The 15,523-nt window shown below is 43.2% G+C and overlaps 1 protein-coding gene across 2 annotated transcripts in view; it reads left to right on the plus strand.

Moving 5' to 3' along the window:
• The window catches only part of LOC133019549 (polypeptide N-acetylgalactosaminyltransferase 10-like), a 90,956-nt gene that overhangs the window by 19,966 nt on the left and 55,467 nt on the right, over positions 1-15,523 (plus strand). The window contains exons 2-3 of one of the 2 annotated variants that reach the window (XM_061086072.1): positions 8,737-8,839; positions 9,913-10,051. In XM_061086072.1, coding sequence (XP_060942055.1) covers positions 8,737-8,839; positions 9,913-10,051 — 242 coding nt within the window. Of the gene's footprint in view, positions 1-8,736; positions 8,840-9,912; positions 10,052-10,228; positions 10,280-15,523 lie in introns of those variants that run through there. The other variant, XM_061086073.1, reaches the window with a different exon arrangement.

Genomic DNA, 15,523 nt, shown 5'->3' on the forward strand with positions numbered 1-15,523 from the left:
CCAACTCTTCCACATCAGCCAACCAAGGAACCTGTTTCTGCAATAAACAAGTGTTTTAATTGCTTTAATGGATATTAATAGACCTTATTTTCCCTTTGAAGATGCAATTAAATCACATCGCATTTGTAATTTGAAAGGTTAAACAAAAATATAGTAAACTCTGCAAATAATCAACCATCTATTATCTGTACCACTCATCCTTTGAGCGTTGTGGGGAGGTTGGAGCTGATCCCAGTTGACACTGGACGAGAGACAAACAACCCTCTATGCTTATGGACCTAATACCAAAATTGCATGTGTTTGGACTGTGGAGAGGAAGCCAGAGAAAGCAGATACAGGGATAACATGCATCTCCAAACAGAAAGAGCTCGGCCAAACTGGAAATTCAGCTCTAGTGCACTTCTGTGCCGGACTCCAAAGAACCAGAAAGTTGTCTCTTGTCTCGCTTGAACTCTCTCGTGGAGGAGTGTTACCGGAAAAATGTCCTACGGAGAATGAATTGCCTCACTCAAGGATGCTACAGCCGAGCAGTTTGTTTCTATCACTGCACCTTGACCCCACACAGGCCTGGAGGATAGATTCCATTCCTGCGTTAATCCAAGGACGCAGGGCGATAGGAGAGGTTTCGCTTTTTTTGCTTGGACAGGACAGTGGACTGCTCAGCATTTAATGGCCACTACACGGTGTCTCCCTGCTTCCTCTCCCTCAGACATGATAAGGAGCTTATTTGAACAGCACTTTGCTCAGATGGGTTTGGATGGGAGCCAGCCGAGGCTGTGATCATGGCAGCGGCAACACAGCTGTAAATTACCAGCGAAGTCCCTTACACATCCATCTCACTGTGCCTCCTGTTAAAGTGGAATTTTTAACTTAAATGACGTGGAATAATCTGTCTTGAATTGCCTGTAGGAGGTTAACAACTGCTCTGTCATAAACATCTGTCCCACTTTCTGTTGTACCAGAACTTGTCTGACACATAATCTCTAAATTAAAGGAAGCAGGGGGGGGTTGTTTCCCCTCTTTTGATTGATGCACATTCTTTTCCAAGTTGTTTGTTCAGTAGTCAAAGTATCAGTCGTGTGGAATTAGATTAAGATAAATGTTGTGCTGCTGAACGACGTCTCGTAAATCCTGCAGAAACATTTCGCCTTTTCTTCGGCGGCAAATTGGTGCAGATTTGGCAAAGGGCTTGTTGGCAATGATGCTGGTTGATATAAACTCTGACTCACTGTTTTTGTGCAGAGTAAACATCCTGCAAAGAGTGAAAGCGTTCAGACAACATGAACGTCTGCAAATGGCCTTTTTCGTGTCTGTGTGACTGTGCTTCAGTAATCAAGCAGCGTTTTGTGCCTGAAGAAGGCCGGGAAGCTGCCATCTGTCATGGCCAGTGTCCAGTACTCTGCCTGGTGTCTCTGGATGAGGACGCCTGTCGGGAGATGAGAGGCAGTGTGGACGCCCCCTGCTAGGTTCCTCTTCTTGGGGGGGTCTCCGAACCTCAATCCCCACCCGGAGATCCTCTACATCAGTGGTAAAGAGCAGTGAAACAGATCCAGAGTCAAAACTCCCCAACTGGCTTTTCTACATCTCAGTACTTCTCTGAGGATTAAGACAAATACAAAAGCAAACAACTGAACGAGTTCAACTCTCTCTGCCAGAAGCCGTTTTCTCAACAGTGTCAAAAGGACATTTCTCTGTTCTCTTGTCCAAGATGTTGCAAGTTTTATTTCTGTGCACCACATCTCCACTGCTACACCGACACTAACACGTTTTAGTTTGGAGACGGGATCACCTTTTATACGTTTTCTATTATTGACCACACTACTCAGAAGTTTCTGGGTCCCTAAGACTTTTGTAAACGCTGCTGATCCTGTTTTTGGTTTGAAAACTCAGGGGTTGTTTTAGCCTGTATCGGCAGAAACAGTGACTTTTCTGTAAAACAATTGAAAAAGACGTGTGCTTTCTGATCGGGTCGATCATGACTCAAGTCCCAGCAGTGATTGCTCATCTGATACGTGATATCAGGTGTGTTGTGGATGGAAATTATTACTTATACAGAGCTATAATGTTAATTTCACAATGTGATTGTTTTTAGTTTTTAGTTTGAATATTTTCCAGACAGAGAAGTCTAAACTTTGGGGGATGATGAAGCCGTTTCCCGATGCTTTAGCGTTCTCAAGTTCATAAAACCAAACTTGGCCATTTGCTGGTTTACCACTTCGCAAGAGAGGATATGATTCACCTTGGAGTTGGATCAACAGCTTGTTGGATCTGGTGGAGGTGTACGCCGGTGGGGCAGCGCACTACTTTCAGAAAGCGGGTGCTGTTGGCTCGTGGTTGTGTGTGATGAGCCGGGAGAGCCGGGTCAAATTGACTTGTCTGTGAAGTGGCTGAGGAGAGGAGGAGGTGGAAGAGGAGCAGGGGCTGAGGTAGAGCAGGACAGGTAATTGTGCCTCTGGGGGTGGAGCTGTCTGTGATCTGACACAGCACAAGAACACAAATGCTTCCTCCTCTCAACGACTGTCGACTCTCGGCAGGAGAGGAAACAGAGAAGGGAAGTGTTGACCCAAGGTGGTCGGATTGATCCTCCGCAGAGAATGAATGAAAAGCTGTGTGTCCTCCCCCCTCTACTTCAAACAAACAGTCAAATTGAATAAATTAAAAAGGTAAAAAAATATCATTACTCAGCAGATAATCTACCTTTTCTCCTTCCTTTCACCAGCACCTAACACAGTTATTCAGGTGTGAAGATATTACCAGTAACTCTAAAATCAAACCTGCTTGTATCTGTGTATGACAGTGTGAGTTCAGGCATGAATACAGACATAGAAAAGCCAAGGACAGCGCTTTGTTCCTCTTTCAAGCCAGACAGGCCAAATAACGATAAGGTTTTACTGAACGGGAGAAATCAGTACACGGGCAGGATGACTCTGCAGCACAGCATGGATAATGAAAGGATGGCAGGGAAACAACAACGAGGAGATGGAGAGGGCGGAGGAATTAAACTAAACACCTGTCCCTGTGAAGCACCGAAAACCAAATCGTTTAAAACTCTCAGACAAAGTGTCGTTGTTAGAGGAAGCAAACCTCTCCGACATGTGGATGCTGTATTACTGCGTGATGTCCCTCCACAGCTGCTTAGGGCCTAAACCCGCAGCAGCAGCACCAATCCCACCACTATCTGTCCGAATAGCAAACATAATCTGCTGTTGGGCAGATTAGCAGGAGATCACAGCAGCATGGAAATGAGGTTAGGCAGCCAGCGTTTCAGAGAGGCTCGTCGTAATCGGTAAATCCCTCCATCGAGGTCAGCGGGATGAAAACCCGCGGACCGGAGACTGCCTGGGATTTCAGTTCCCTCCACAACGTCCTAATTCAGGTGTTTCCTAACGATTCACGAGTCGCTGAGAATGTCCCATTCCTTCCTCAATATGGTTCATCAAATATTCTGCTTTCTGTAGAGGATAAAATCAGTGTTTGCATCGAGTTGACCATGATAGAAATACCACATAATCACATTTTAGTGACAGGGTGCTTGTGTGTAAGTTGCCATTGTACCACAACCAGGGAAATCACTTGTTTCAGATTGAATGTGTCCATGTCCCATCTGCTAACATGGATGTGGCAGGGCTTATCCACCAGGGGGGGATCCAGATGATTTGGCTTCTCTTGTTGGACCCTCTATGTGTGATGTACAGTCTATGGCAGCGATGGTTTACATATATATCGACTTTTATTAATGGTGGAACAGCTCATTAGGGGTAAAACTATTTGTTCACATTTTAATTTTGGGTGAATAAGGTAGAAGCGCTTTCTGTTTGCAACGTGTGGACGACTGTCACTGAAGAGACTCGTAACACTGAAGAAAAGCTGAAGTTCTGAGAACTTCCTCTGATCTGTCGGTGAACGTGTGGACGTTTATTCATCTGAGATTGCGAGAGGGAAGTGTTGATCGTACCGGATCTACTCCAGAATGATAAATAAGAATAATGATGTAACACATCTTCTGTATTTCCTGTGGCAAGCAGCTGTGGTATAAACATGATAATATATTCCAGTGTATGATAATACAGGAAATAACGTCACCTAGCGCAGCTGTTCACACATTAGGATTAATACCACCCAGGTGCTTCGGTTGTCAGTTCAAATTGAACCCATCGTTACCTCGTGCAGACTTTAGTCAAGGTGTTTACAACTTTGTTGGCTATTTCAGGGCAGCTGCCCCCCCCCCCCCCCCAGAGTAACTCTGGTGATACTGGATGTTACGTGTTTAGGAGGCCTGCCTGAATCATGAATGGTTGTGTGTGGTCGCCTGCAGCGCCGTGAAGGATACGACTTTGTGTTGAACCGACAACACGAAGGAGGCCGCGCCCCAGTTTATGGACACAGCTAATATCCCATTTTACGCAGATTAGGATACGTGTCTTCCTCGATGTCTTGTGTGAATACAAATGAACGGACACTCTCGGTCTGTCTCTGGTGGATCTCTGTGCAAACACTGACTGACATGTGGCCTTTTCCCCATCACTTAAATAGAGCACTAAAAGGCTGCATTAAATTTAATGAGGGATCACGCTGCCAGGTGACACGAGTTACGTCCCCGTCCTGTTGCTCGCCCGAGCCTCTTCCCCCCCCCTGTCCTGCCTCCTGCTGGAGTCGGTGTTATCCCTCCGAGATCTGCTGCTGCTCTTTGGCGCCGCTAACAAGACGTTTCGGCTTCTGTCAGATAATTAAAGCGTGCTCGATGGAGACAGAGCAGCCTGTGTGGATTGTGGTGTCTCTCCTACGACGTCCTATCCCTGTGTTTGTGCCGGGTCTCGAATATTAATAGAGCGGAAAAATGCCCAGAGTGGAATGAGTTTGTGGCAGCGTGGAGTCTGGGCTTTGTGATGATGGTGATTAGCACAGTGGAGGAAGGCAATACTCTGCTGTGTAGTACAACAGAGAAACGGATGAGTGTGTTTGGTTCGGCCTTATTCTCAGCTCCGTGTCAATGCCTCATCTCTGCTGGCGTGTGAGTCGACTGTGAATGTGCTGGAGCCGGCGGAGGCAGAACCACAGTCATCGTGTAAACAAATCTTAAAGATACCCGTCGGGGGTTTTATCGTTGACAAATTGTTTTTACTCATTTATTCTTACAGTCAACGTAACTCATCAGAAGACATTGAGTGCGTCCTTATTGTGAATGAGTCTCATTAGACAACACAACATCTTTAGAGAGATGAAGCTCACTTCCTATAAAATGTAATCAAAAGAAAGAAAGATGGAGTTTATGTTCTCTGGAAAGATCGCTTATCACATCCACATCCTCCTCTACCTCTGATTGGCTCTGACCTAGATATCTGCAAAATGATACAAGAAAAACACACGTTTCATTTTTCTTATACCATTTTATTTACAAAAACGTATATTGTTTTGAAATATGTTGTTGTTTGGGACAGTCCTGGTGAAGATGGCCTCATGTGACTTCCGGCAAGTGTCAAGTACTTACACAAATATCTTCCATTCATAAAGAGGATTTAAAGGTTATTTCTTAAAATGTATTATATCATTGGTGAAAAACTTTGAGTGTTTCTAAATAAAAGTTAAAAAACTCCATCTTCTCCAGTTCAGTTCGGTTTAGGATTATTTGTTGATTGTCAGTATTAAGCCGACTTTCAGACCAAGGTCGCCCCTGCAGTAAAACAACACAGTCCTTATTTAAGAAATGTGCTAATCTTCAGATTTCTCATCTCGCCTCAAAGCTCGCAAGTTATTTTTCACTTTACAATTTTCTCCCGAAACATTTGAAATTTCCACCGAGCTTCCTGAGCAGTCTCTGAGTCGGAGAACATGGAAACATGATGCAAGTCAAGTGCTGTGGATTGAAGGTTTTCCAGTGCAGAGTTATTTTACTTGTCTTCCTCCACTTTGATTACACACACACACACACACACACACACACACACACACACACACACACACACACACACACACACACACACACACACACACACACACACACACACACACACGTGATCACATCCCCCATCTGTTCCTCAAGATTATTCCGTCTTTTTCATACTCATCCTCTTTTACCGTCTAGTTCAATTACCATCTTCGGTGTCGGCGGCCGCCCACATTCTGCTTCCACAAAACTAAACATGTGCACACGTTAGCTGCAAAAGTTTCCCTCTCTCCTTGTCTTGTTTTTCAAGGTCTCGTTGAGCAGAGAGAAAAGCCCCTGAGGAATATCATGGCGACGTGCGCTGCAATTTTAATCAGGAGGAAATGGGGCGGCACAATCTCGCTTCTTTTTAGTATAAATTTGCACAGATGGACTCTTGCTGCTTGTCAGGTTCTCGTGTGACACACTGAGGGCGTCTGTGACTGAGAGAGGAGAAGAAGAGAGGGAGGAGGCGGTGAAGGAGAGAGGAGGGCAGAAGAGGAAAAAGAGGAAAAACATTTTTATATGATTAGAATTATAATAACTTCATTTTGTATAGCTCTTTTCAGGAAAAAAAACTGATTTAATTAAAATAAAAGATATTCAATTCAATCTTCAGCGCCAAATCACATCATATTAAGGTCGAAAACCCTGAAAATCTATAGAGAAACACAACAGATCCCACTATTACTCCCACACACACACACACACACACACACACAGACACACACGCTCAAGGTTTCCTGTTTGTCAGTTTGACCTAGACAGGTGCAAACTGCGTGGAGGAATTATAAAGAGCTGCATATGAAAGAGAATTTCAGCTCTGAATATATAAAACTTAGAGATGTGATGTGAAAAGAAAGTGAAGGACAAATTATGGTACTTAGGTATTTTTTTGATTTCTAATAATTATATTCATTCATTACTTTGGTTTTTACATGGAATCAATTTTGTTTATGTCGAAGCCATTTCGTTGAAACCCTGCATATACTGTGATTAAATGATTACTTGAAGTTAAATACATTTTACAGAAAACTGAAAGATAAACAGCATCTGATATGTCACCAGTGCAGAGTCACAACAGATGCTGCAGTTTTTCTTTCATTGCAGTAATCACATTTTTCATCTGGGTTCAGATCTCTATAGCACACTAGCGTTGCTGGGCAAACAGATTTGTCCAGGAACTTTGGTGCATGGCTGCAGAAGATTAATCCTTAATTCATATTCTCATCCTGTGACATTTAATCTCATATCAAAGCTTAAGCTACTAATTAGTCAACAACTATTTAGTGGTTTGTCTCTTGAAGATACTGACTTTTGCTGCGTTTTTGGTGATTTCATAATCCAAATCTTAACAATAACACGAAAGCTGCTTCCTGACAGGCACTGAACTCCGGATATTATCCCAAAATTATTCCAGGGAATACAAATATCTCAGGATGACACAGATGATACAGTTTGGTCCATAAAAACATTGTTATACAAACACATTTGTCTCCACAATTGGATAAAATGTCTCATCCGGTTCTAAAACTCCTTCCTGACTCAAATACAAACACACAAAGGCAATCAAGAGTCCTCAAACCAAATGTGTGTGTAGACACTGTACACACAGTTTGTTATTCAGTGTCATATTCCTCTAAGCCAGCGGTCTGATTAATAATTCACTGTATTTCATGCAGTTACTGGCGCCATTTGTATTTAAAGTGTCTCACTAATTGCCTCCTCCCATCAAGCTAATTATGACTCCATTGTGCTGTGATCCTGTAATTCACGATGCCGAGTCACTGGAAGTCGCCCGGCGTGCAGAATGACTAAGTGCAAGACGAGGCGGCTTCTGCCTTTTGTATGCGGCGCTGCAGTGGGTCTGTCTGTATGTGTGTGGTTGTGTGGTTGTGTGTATATAAGGCCTCCGTGGGGCCGTGTGTCACTGCATTGATATTCTCCTCACGGGGTCGTCAAGCATGAAATAGAAGAGTACACTTTCTGTGGATAGACTCTCACCGGAGCGCTGCTGGAGAGCGAGAGGCTGAAGCTCTGGAGAAATCTCTGAGCTGACACCGAGGCTGACGGAGGAGCAGCAGGAAAACAAACTGATCCTGTTGCATGTGCTGCATTATTGTGTAACCGTGTTGCAGTGTTTTTAAAAGTGCACACGAGTGATTTTGCAAGTTACAGCTCGTTTACAACAAATGTTGAATTTTCACAAAGCTGCTTCTTGTTCCTTATACACCGAGGATTCATCTGAGGAGGGTGAACCTTTGCCTGTTGGTGTGGGAGGATGTGCTGCTGTAACTTATTCACAACAAGTTTTACAGCAAACAAGGATATCGAGAAAATTTGACTGCACTTCCCTGCAGAGATTGAAAAATAATAATTACTATAATTCTATTTAAGGTGTTTTTTAGGAGACTTGAACATTTGATGACAACAAATGAATCACAATTACTCGTCCATAACATTTATCAGTTCTTTTAAATGAACCTTAAAAAGGAAATCAGGACCTTTAACCTTTTCAATTCAGGAGACGATCAAATCCAACAGATCCTCTCCACCAGGGTCCATGTTCAGTTTTATTTCACAATAAACCCAAGCTTTCCTAAGTTGTGTTTCTTTACCAACCAATCTGTCGTGGGAGGTTCAAGTTTCTGAAAGTTCACTTTTGTACATTGCTTAAATGACCTTAACTCCATGGAAACCAATCATTTTTATCTCGATGGGCAGGAATCTGATGCAGTGTAATTTCTTTACTATGCTTCCAATACAGAACAAAGGCATGTGTGTCTCATGTGCTGGTGTGTGTGTGTCTGCAGGGCGTGAACCGGGTGGCGAAGGATGTTCAGGTGGCCCGTGACGGCGAGCGGAGGAAAGACTGGCACGACTACGAAGCCATCAAGAGAGACGCCTCCCGCTCCGGTGGGTCCACACCTCCTCACGGCCGCGCCTCATGAATACTGTGTGACATGTAGATGAGACGTGCACGACACATTCATCACACACGGTGTTTACAATCCCACAGACTGAAGGCAGAGTCGTACATTTACATGTGTACAGAGTAACACACACACACACAGAGACACACACACACAGTTCCTCCTCTGCTACTCTCCAGCTCGGCAGCAGGGCTGTAAATATGAGCTCTGAATGCAGTTTATATCTGCTACAATAATCACCAGCTCTGTTTTATTTTCTGTTCAGGGAAATCAGCCTCTATACAAACAGTGTAAATTATTGATAATGGGTTTATCCCTGGAACGAGCCCCTGAAGTCTCCCACTTATTTCTCCACACGTGTAACTTTTAAGATGGAAAGTGGGTAATTTCTGCTTAATGAAACATGCAGTTCTGTAAATGATGGCCGTTGTTTTTCTTCTCCGGGTGTCCACTGGTCCCTGCTTCTGCTTTTTTTAATAAAAATGCATAATGTTGAGGCCGTAAAAACTATAAAAGCCATTAGAGTTCATATTTATTTCATCATGTTTCATCAGCAGGTTTCTGGCTCTTAAAGTCCAGGCTTTTATTTTTAACGTACTCGGTTTGTGATGAATATGTTTAATTTAGTTATTTTCTATCTTAAGCCGTAAACCACGACTGGATGAGCCCTTGTGTTCCTCGTTTGTTTAATATATCGTATCTTCTTAATTTTAAAACGTTAATCCAAAGGTGTTGAGAGTATCACTATATTCTGTCAGTTTGATGTTTTCGATGTTTTTTTGTGTTATTTTTTACCTTAAATGTCTCAAAAATCACCTGAAACTAAACCTCATCTCATGATCTAGATATCTTCATTATAAACCCACCTAGAGAGCATTCTGTGATGAGTTCTGCACACGACAGGATTTCATTTTGTGTTATGATCTTAGTCAATCATTTATAAGGTGTATAGAGTTGATAACTGTACAGTACCTATGGTTAAAGAAGGAATACAGTGAAGTGGACCTGACCCACCGAGGCCTTGCACTGGTGTTCACAGTGAGATCTTTGTTGCAGGTAATGGAGAACAGGGGAAGGCGTTCCCTCTCACAGACTCTGACCGGGTGGACCAGGCGTACAGGGAGAACGGGTTCAACATTTACGTCAGTGACCGGATCTCCCTGAACCGATCCGTGCCCGACATCCGGCATCCGAAGTGAGTCCTGCATGTTTGTCTAAGGAGGGTGAGAGAGTGGAGGGCGTGACACGTCAAGACAAACGATTCAGTGGTGACAGAGTTGAGCTTTGAACCAGGATCTCTGTCAAACACGTGACCACAGGCTCCGGTCGTAGAGACTAGTTTATAACTGAACTCCTTCACTGGAGCTTACGTCAGTGAGCGGATCTCCCTGAACCGATCCGTGCCCGACATCCGGCATCTGAAGTGAGTCCTGCATGTTGGTGTTTGTCTAAGGAGGGTGAGAGAGTGGAGGGCGTGACACGTCAAGACAAACGATTCAGTGGTGGCAGAGTTGAGCTTTGAACCAGGATCTCTGTCAAACACGTGACCACGGACTCTCTCACAGGCTCCGGTCGTAGAGACTAGTTTATAACTGAACTCCTTCACTGGAGCTTGTTTTCAGATGCATGTGCAGCAGAGTTCAGGCCGGGCGGCAAATTCCTGTCGCACCCGAACCAAGTCTGAGACTAAACTGACCGAGCCAGAACCAAACACTTCAGCATTTTCCCCTCATTTCAGTCACATGCAGTGTAAGAAAACAGACTCATACCTGAATATCATTTTTAAAATATCGGAACCTGGCCCGATCCGTAAGCTCCTAGCCGACTCAGGTCTGGTTTCCACTTTTCAAACCTTTACTATTTACTTGATGAACTGCCTCGAATTCATCTACAAATTCACAACTTGTTGATTTGCCTAACACTAACCCTTTCCAGTTAAAAATGGATTTGGATATTAAGGGTTATTAGATTGTAAGAATCCAAAGTAGAAACTGATTCTTTATTGTTGTTGTCCGTGCAGTTCCACCTCCTAACTCTCGATCAGCCACATTTTATAGACCGTGCAACCATTTGCTTTAACTTAAAAACTGGCAAAGTTTCCAGCAACCTCTCGCCACCCTGCAACTTTCCTCCACACAGTTTAAATCCTCGGTCAGTGTTTCTTGGCAGTTTCCTCTGAACAGGGGCCGGGACCCGGCGTCTGCAGGGTTTCATTCCAGCCACAGACTGCAGCAGGTTATTTCACAGATTGGCTCTTCATCAACCAAACAGCCAAAATGAATCACCTGGTGCCGCCTTGGCTGGATTGGAAACCTGCAGCCTCGGCGCTGGGTGGCAGATGGTTGTCGCTCACCAGCCGGCCTGATCAGGGAAATCTGTTCGTAGATAGAGTCATAGAATCAAATGGCCAATCCACTTCAGGAGGAGAAGTCATTTTTGGCCAAGTTTGATCTCTGGATCTAACACGAAGTCACAGCGCCGGCGCCCGGGGAGCAATCTCCTTCAGCCGTGGATGTTGAGCGAGTGGAAGCACTTTTCATTCACTCAGACGGTTCGGAAATTGATTTGATTTGGCAAACTTTCCATTCCAAGCCTGTCTTTCTAGCCTCTCTGCGATGGCAGCCCCGAGGATTCACCTCATAAGACACCATGCTGCAGTTTGCTGAGGAGATGGAAAGAAAGTTGTTGATTTTAAGGCATTTAAATAATAAATAGATACGTAAACGTGATTGGGTGCAGGTCATATATTAAAGCTTGAGAATCCCAAGTCTAAGGTCGAAGGTGAACTTCTCCTTGAAGTAACTTCAGAGCTGAAGATTTTGACTTGGTGTTGACTCTACTACTGTGAGACCAAACTGAAATGCGTTAATGTGCTTTATAACAACTTGAACAAGTTTCCTTGCATAATTCAATGCTTTCCAATATGTTCCGACTCTGACCTTTTCATGGTCAGTATTTGAAGATCTGAACGACCTCAATCTTTTATTTATTTTTTTTTATATTCTTTATGTTTTTGACAGTTGTTTACAAAAACTTACATCAGCCCAAGGGCAATTTTCTTTCTTCTGCTTCTGTCAACCTTTTTCAAAATTGGGTAACTCTGTAAATTTTGGAAGAGGTGTAGTGCGTACATGTAGACAATAATCACAGATCAATAGAGAAAAACAAATAAATGAATAAAAACAAGCCGAATAAAAAAACAACAACATGTTAGAGGGTGATCTGAGAGACAATGGGATAGAGGTCAGTGAGGCTACATTACAGGGTCATTCATTCAATACTTCCACAAAGTCTGGCCTCAGGGGTTTTACATATCTCACCCATTTGTTCCATAATTGGAGGAACACAGTTTTCCGAAAACGAAGGGAGAAAGTAATCCTTTCCATAACATAAATGTCATTTACCATATCTATCCACTCCTGTATCGTGGGGACGACTTCAATCTTTAATCTTGTCCTGGAGTTTCTTTAAGTCTTAAAAACTAGGATTACAGTGGAATGCATTTCTCCGTCAAGGCCCAACAATAAACATCATGTTTTTGAATTTTTTAAGACAAAATCACTGAGAGAGATAGTATGACACATTTATCAGATAATTTTCATTTTCTCTAGATACTAAGATTATTTAAGTTTTGTCCGACCAACAACCTAAAACCCAGATTCAAACTAGAATGTCCCAACCGACTCTTAAATTCAGTCTAACTGATCCAAATGTCACACGCTCATTGATCCCTGTCCTCTGATTGGCTGCCTGCCGGATTTATTCCATCAATACGAACTGTTTCCAGACCTCATCCTCCACTTAGTGTTGTGGAAGGATGTTTTTTTGTTGTCTCGCTAACGAACCAACAAACACACAAACAAAGGGGCGAAAACAACCTCACAACTCGACCTGTGTGTGTACACAATGTAGGACACCTGAACATCACACCCTGATTTGAAGACACCTTTGTGTTGTCATGCTGGATCCGTCCCAGCTCATTACAACAGGCAGTGTTTGGAACCAGTGTTCCAGTTATCAGCCTCCCGGCTCTATTCACAAGGGAGGAGCTGATTACACAGCACACAGCACCTACGTCCTTATAAACCAGGTTCTTGACAGCAATTATCAGTGTCATTGATGCCCCCCCCCGTCCCCGTCCCTCCGCATCTGTGCACAAGGTGTGAAGAGCCGATGATAGATGTGCTCTGTGCACTGGAGCAGCTTTCGTACTGACGGCTGTGGCACCAGGGTTATTTTCTGAAGGAGTGTTTCCTCTGGAAGAAGATGAGTAACGAGAATAGAGGAGGTGGGAAATCTAATTTAGCCACGTTGGTCACAGTTGGACAGAGTGAAGCCTCCCAATCAAGACTAAATAAAACTAAAACCCAGTGTTGACCCTCAGATACTGCTTCTTACTTTGTGATCTGCTGTGAACAGGATGGAACAGATGACATGTTGATGATTTCTCTAATCTGTGGTGAGATAGTAAAAGACCAGGAAACATCCAGTGGGTTCATCAACGCTCATAGGGAGGAAAACATCTCCAATACAGATATTTATCAGCAGTTATATGTATTTAAAACATTTGGCAATGATTTCTTAAGATGACGAACCCTCAGGACAAATATATAAATTAGGGCTGGCCAAGTTAACTCGTTTTAATCGAGTTAACTCAAGTGATGAGTTAACTCGATTAATTATTTTATCTCGCATTAACTCAGGTTTGATTATTTCTTGTTTTATTGTGAAAGTCAGGCTTTTATTTTGTGAAAGTCTGTTGCTGACTGCTGCAGAACAGGAAAAAAGAAAATAATTGTCGGATAAACAATCGAGTTAACTCATGACTTGAGTTAACTCGATAAAACGAGTTAACTTGCACAGCCCTAATATAAATATAAAATAAATATATTACGATTTAATTATGATCGTAATATGTCTGGGAAAGGTTGATATCGGCTGATTTGTTTTCGCCCGACTTATGAAAAAGTCTCTGCAGAGTATCTAGTGCAGTGTTGACATCATGGGTCCAGAGAGTGGTGTGCAGTGTTGACTAGGGTTGCAAAATTCCGGGATTATTCAAAGCTGGAAACTTATAATGGTAATTAACGGGAATTAGGGCTGGGCAAGTTAACTCGTTTTAATCGAGTTAACTCAAGTGATGAGTTAACTCGATTAATTATTTTATCTCGCATTAACTCAGGTTTGATTATTTATTGTTTTATTGTGAAAGTCAGGCTTTTATTTTGTGAAAGTCTGTTGCTGACTGCTGCAGAACAGGAAAAAAGAAAATAATTGGCAGATAAACAATCGAGTTAACTTGCCCAGCCCTAACGGGAATATACGGGAATTAACGGGAATAAACTGGAAATGTTGTGGGTAATTTATACTAACTGTATTTACCTTGTCATATACAGACATAAATATAAACATTTTGTTGTGTCATAGGCAGTAGGTTGACAGTGTCTCGTTCTGCCCGTTGAACTGATACAGTTTGGAAGTTTCCTGTATTGGAATGGACTTTATTATCTGATGGAGGCATTGGACAGAAAGTGTGTGACCAGGATTCACAAACACATGTCTTGGAGATTTAGCCACTAAGTGTTGATATGGTTCTATTGATGGTCCGTCCATCCAATAGTTTGGTCCAGAGTTAAATACAACTATTTGTATTCACTTCCATTGAATTGGTGTCACACATTCCTCAATAAATTACATTCTTCTTTGGAACTTGTCCTGTTCGGTGGCTGCCGATCCATAGTGTGATTGATGTGCCGAGAACAGGTTTGAGGATTGCAGTGTAGAACTGGATCAGCAGCTCGGACTTTGGAAAGGAGGAGGATGATGGTGTTGAAATCTGAGCTGAGGTCAACAAACAGAATCCCTGCAGAAGTCCCCTGGTTGTCCAGGTGTTGTGAGATGTTGTTCAGTCCCATGGACGAGCCTGCGTCTCCATCCGAGCTCCACACAGAGCTGATTATACTACAACCAGAATCTCCAGGAAACTTCCAGCACTAATGTAGAGGAGTGAAAACTGTCGGGCGTTCAGAAGTTAAGCTCAGAACTTAGAACCGCTGCTGTAGAGCCATTATAATCCACATGGACCTGTGGGTTTCTTCTCGCTCTCCTCTGACTCATTCCAGAAGAAAATACTGAGAATAAACACAGCAGAACCTCTATAAATATGGTCTGCTAAACAGCTTGGGACCTGCTGACCCGATTCGTCACGAACAGCCTGCAGCGCTCTGCCTCTACCTGACGAGCCCCCCCCCCCCACCCCCCCGACCCCGCTGTCACTTTCATGTTGGAGGCAGGTTCTGAATGTGTTCGCTCTCCGGGTCTCATCGGGACACAATTCATCTTCTCTCTCAGTTTTCTCTTTGTATTTATAAATCTCCTGCATCTAGTTGGCAAAGCGTTAGTCATCAAACACGTTTTCATACGACTGCCTCTGTAATTGCCTGATGTATACAAAGCTTTTGTGTGTTTTTCATGGTTTAACACACTTGGATGCACCTCAGTCAGAGATCGACCTTGATAAGCACAAGCTTCATTTATGCAAAGCAAACATTTGCATCTCATTTTTCAAGAAGAAAAAGCTTTTGGCTCAGTCTTGATCGCCCCCTGGTGGCTGAGTGCAGTAAAGAGCATAGACCCCACCTCCTCCAGACCTGACCAGGGGCGTAGA

Source organism: Limanda limanda, chromosome 14 (assembly GCF_963576545.1).
Source record: "Limanda limanda chromosome 14, fLimLim1.1, whole genome shotgun sequence".
Classification (NCBI taxonomy): Eukaryota; Metazoa; Chordata; class Actinopteri; order Pleuronectiformes; family Pleuronectidae; genus Limanda; species Limanda limanda.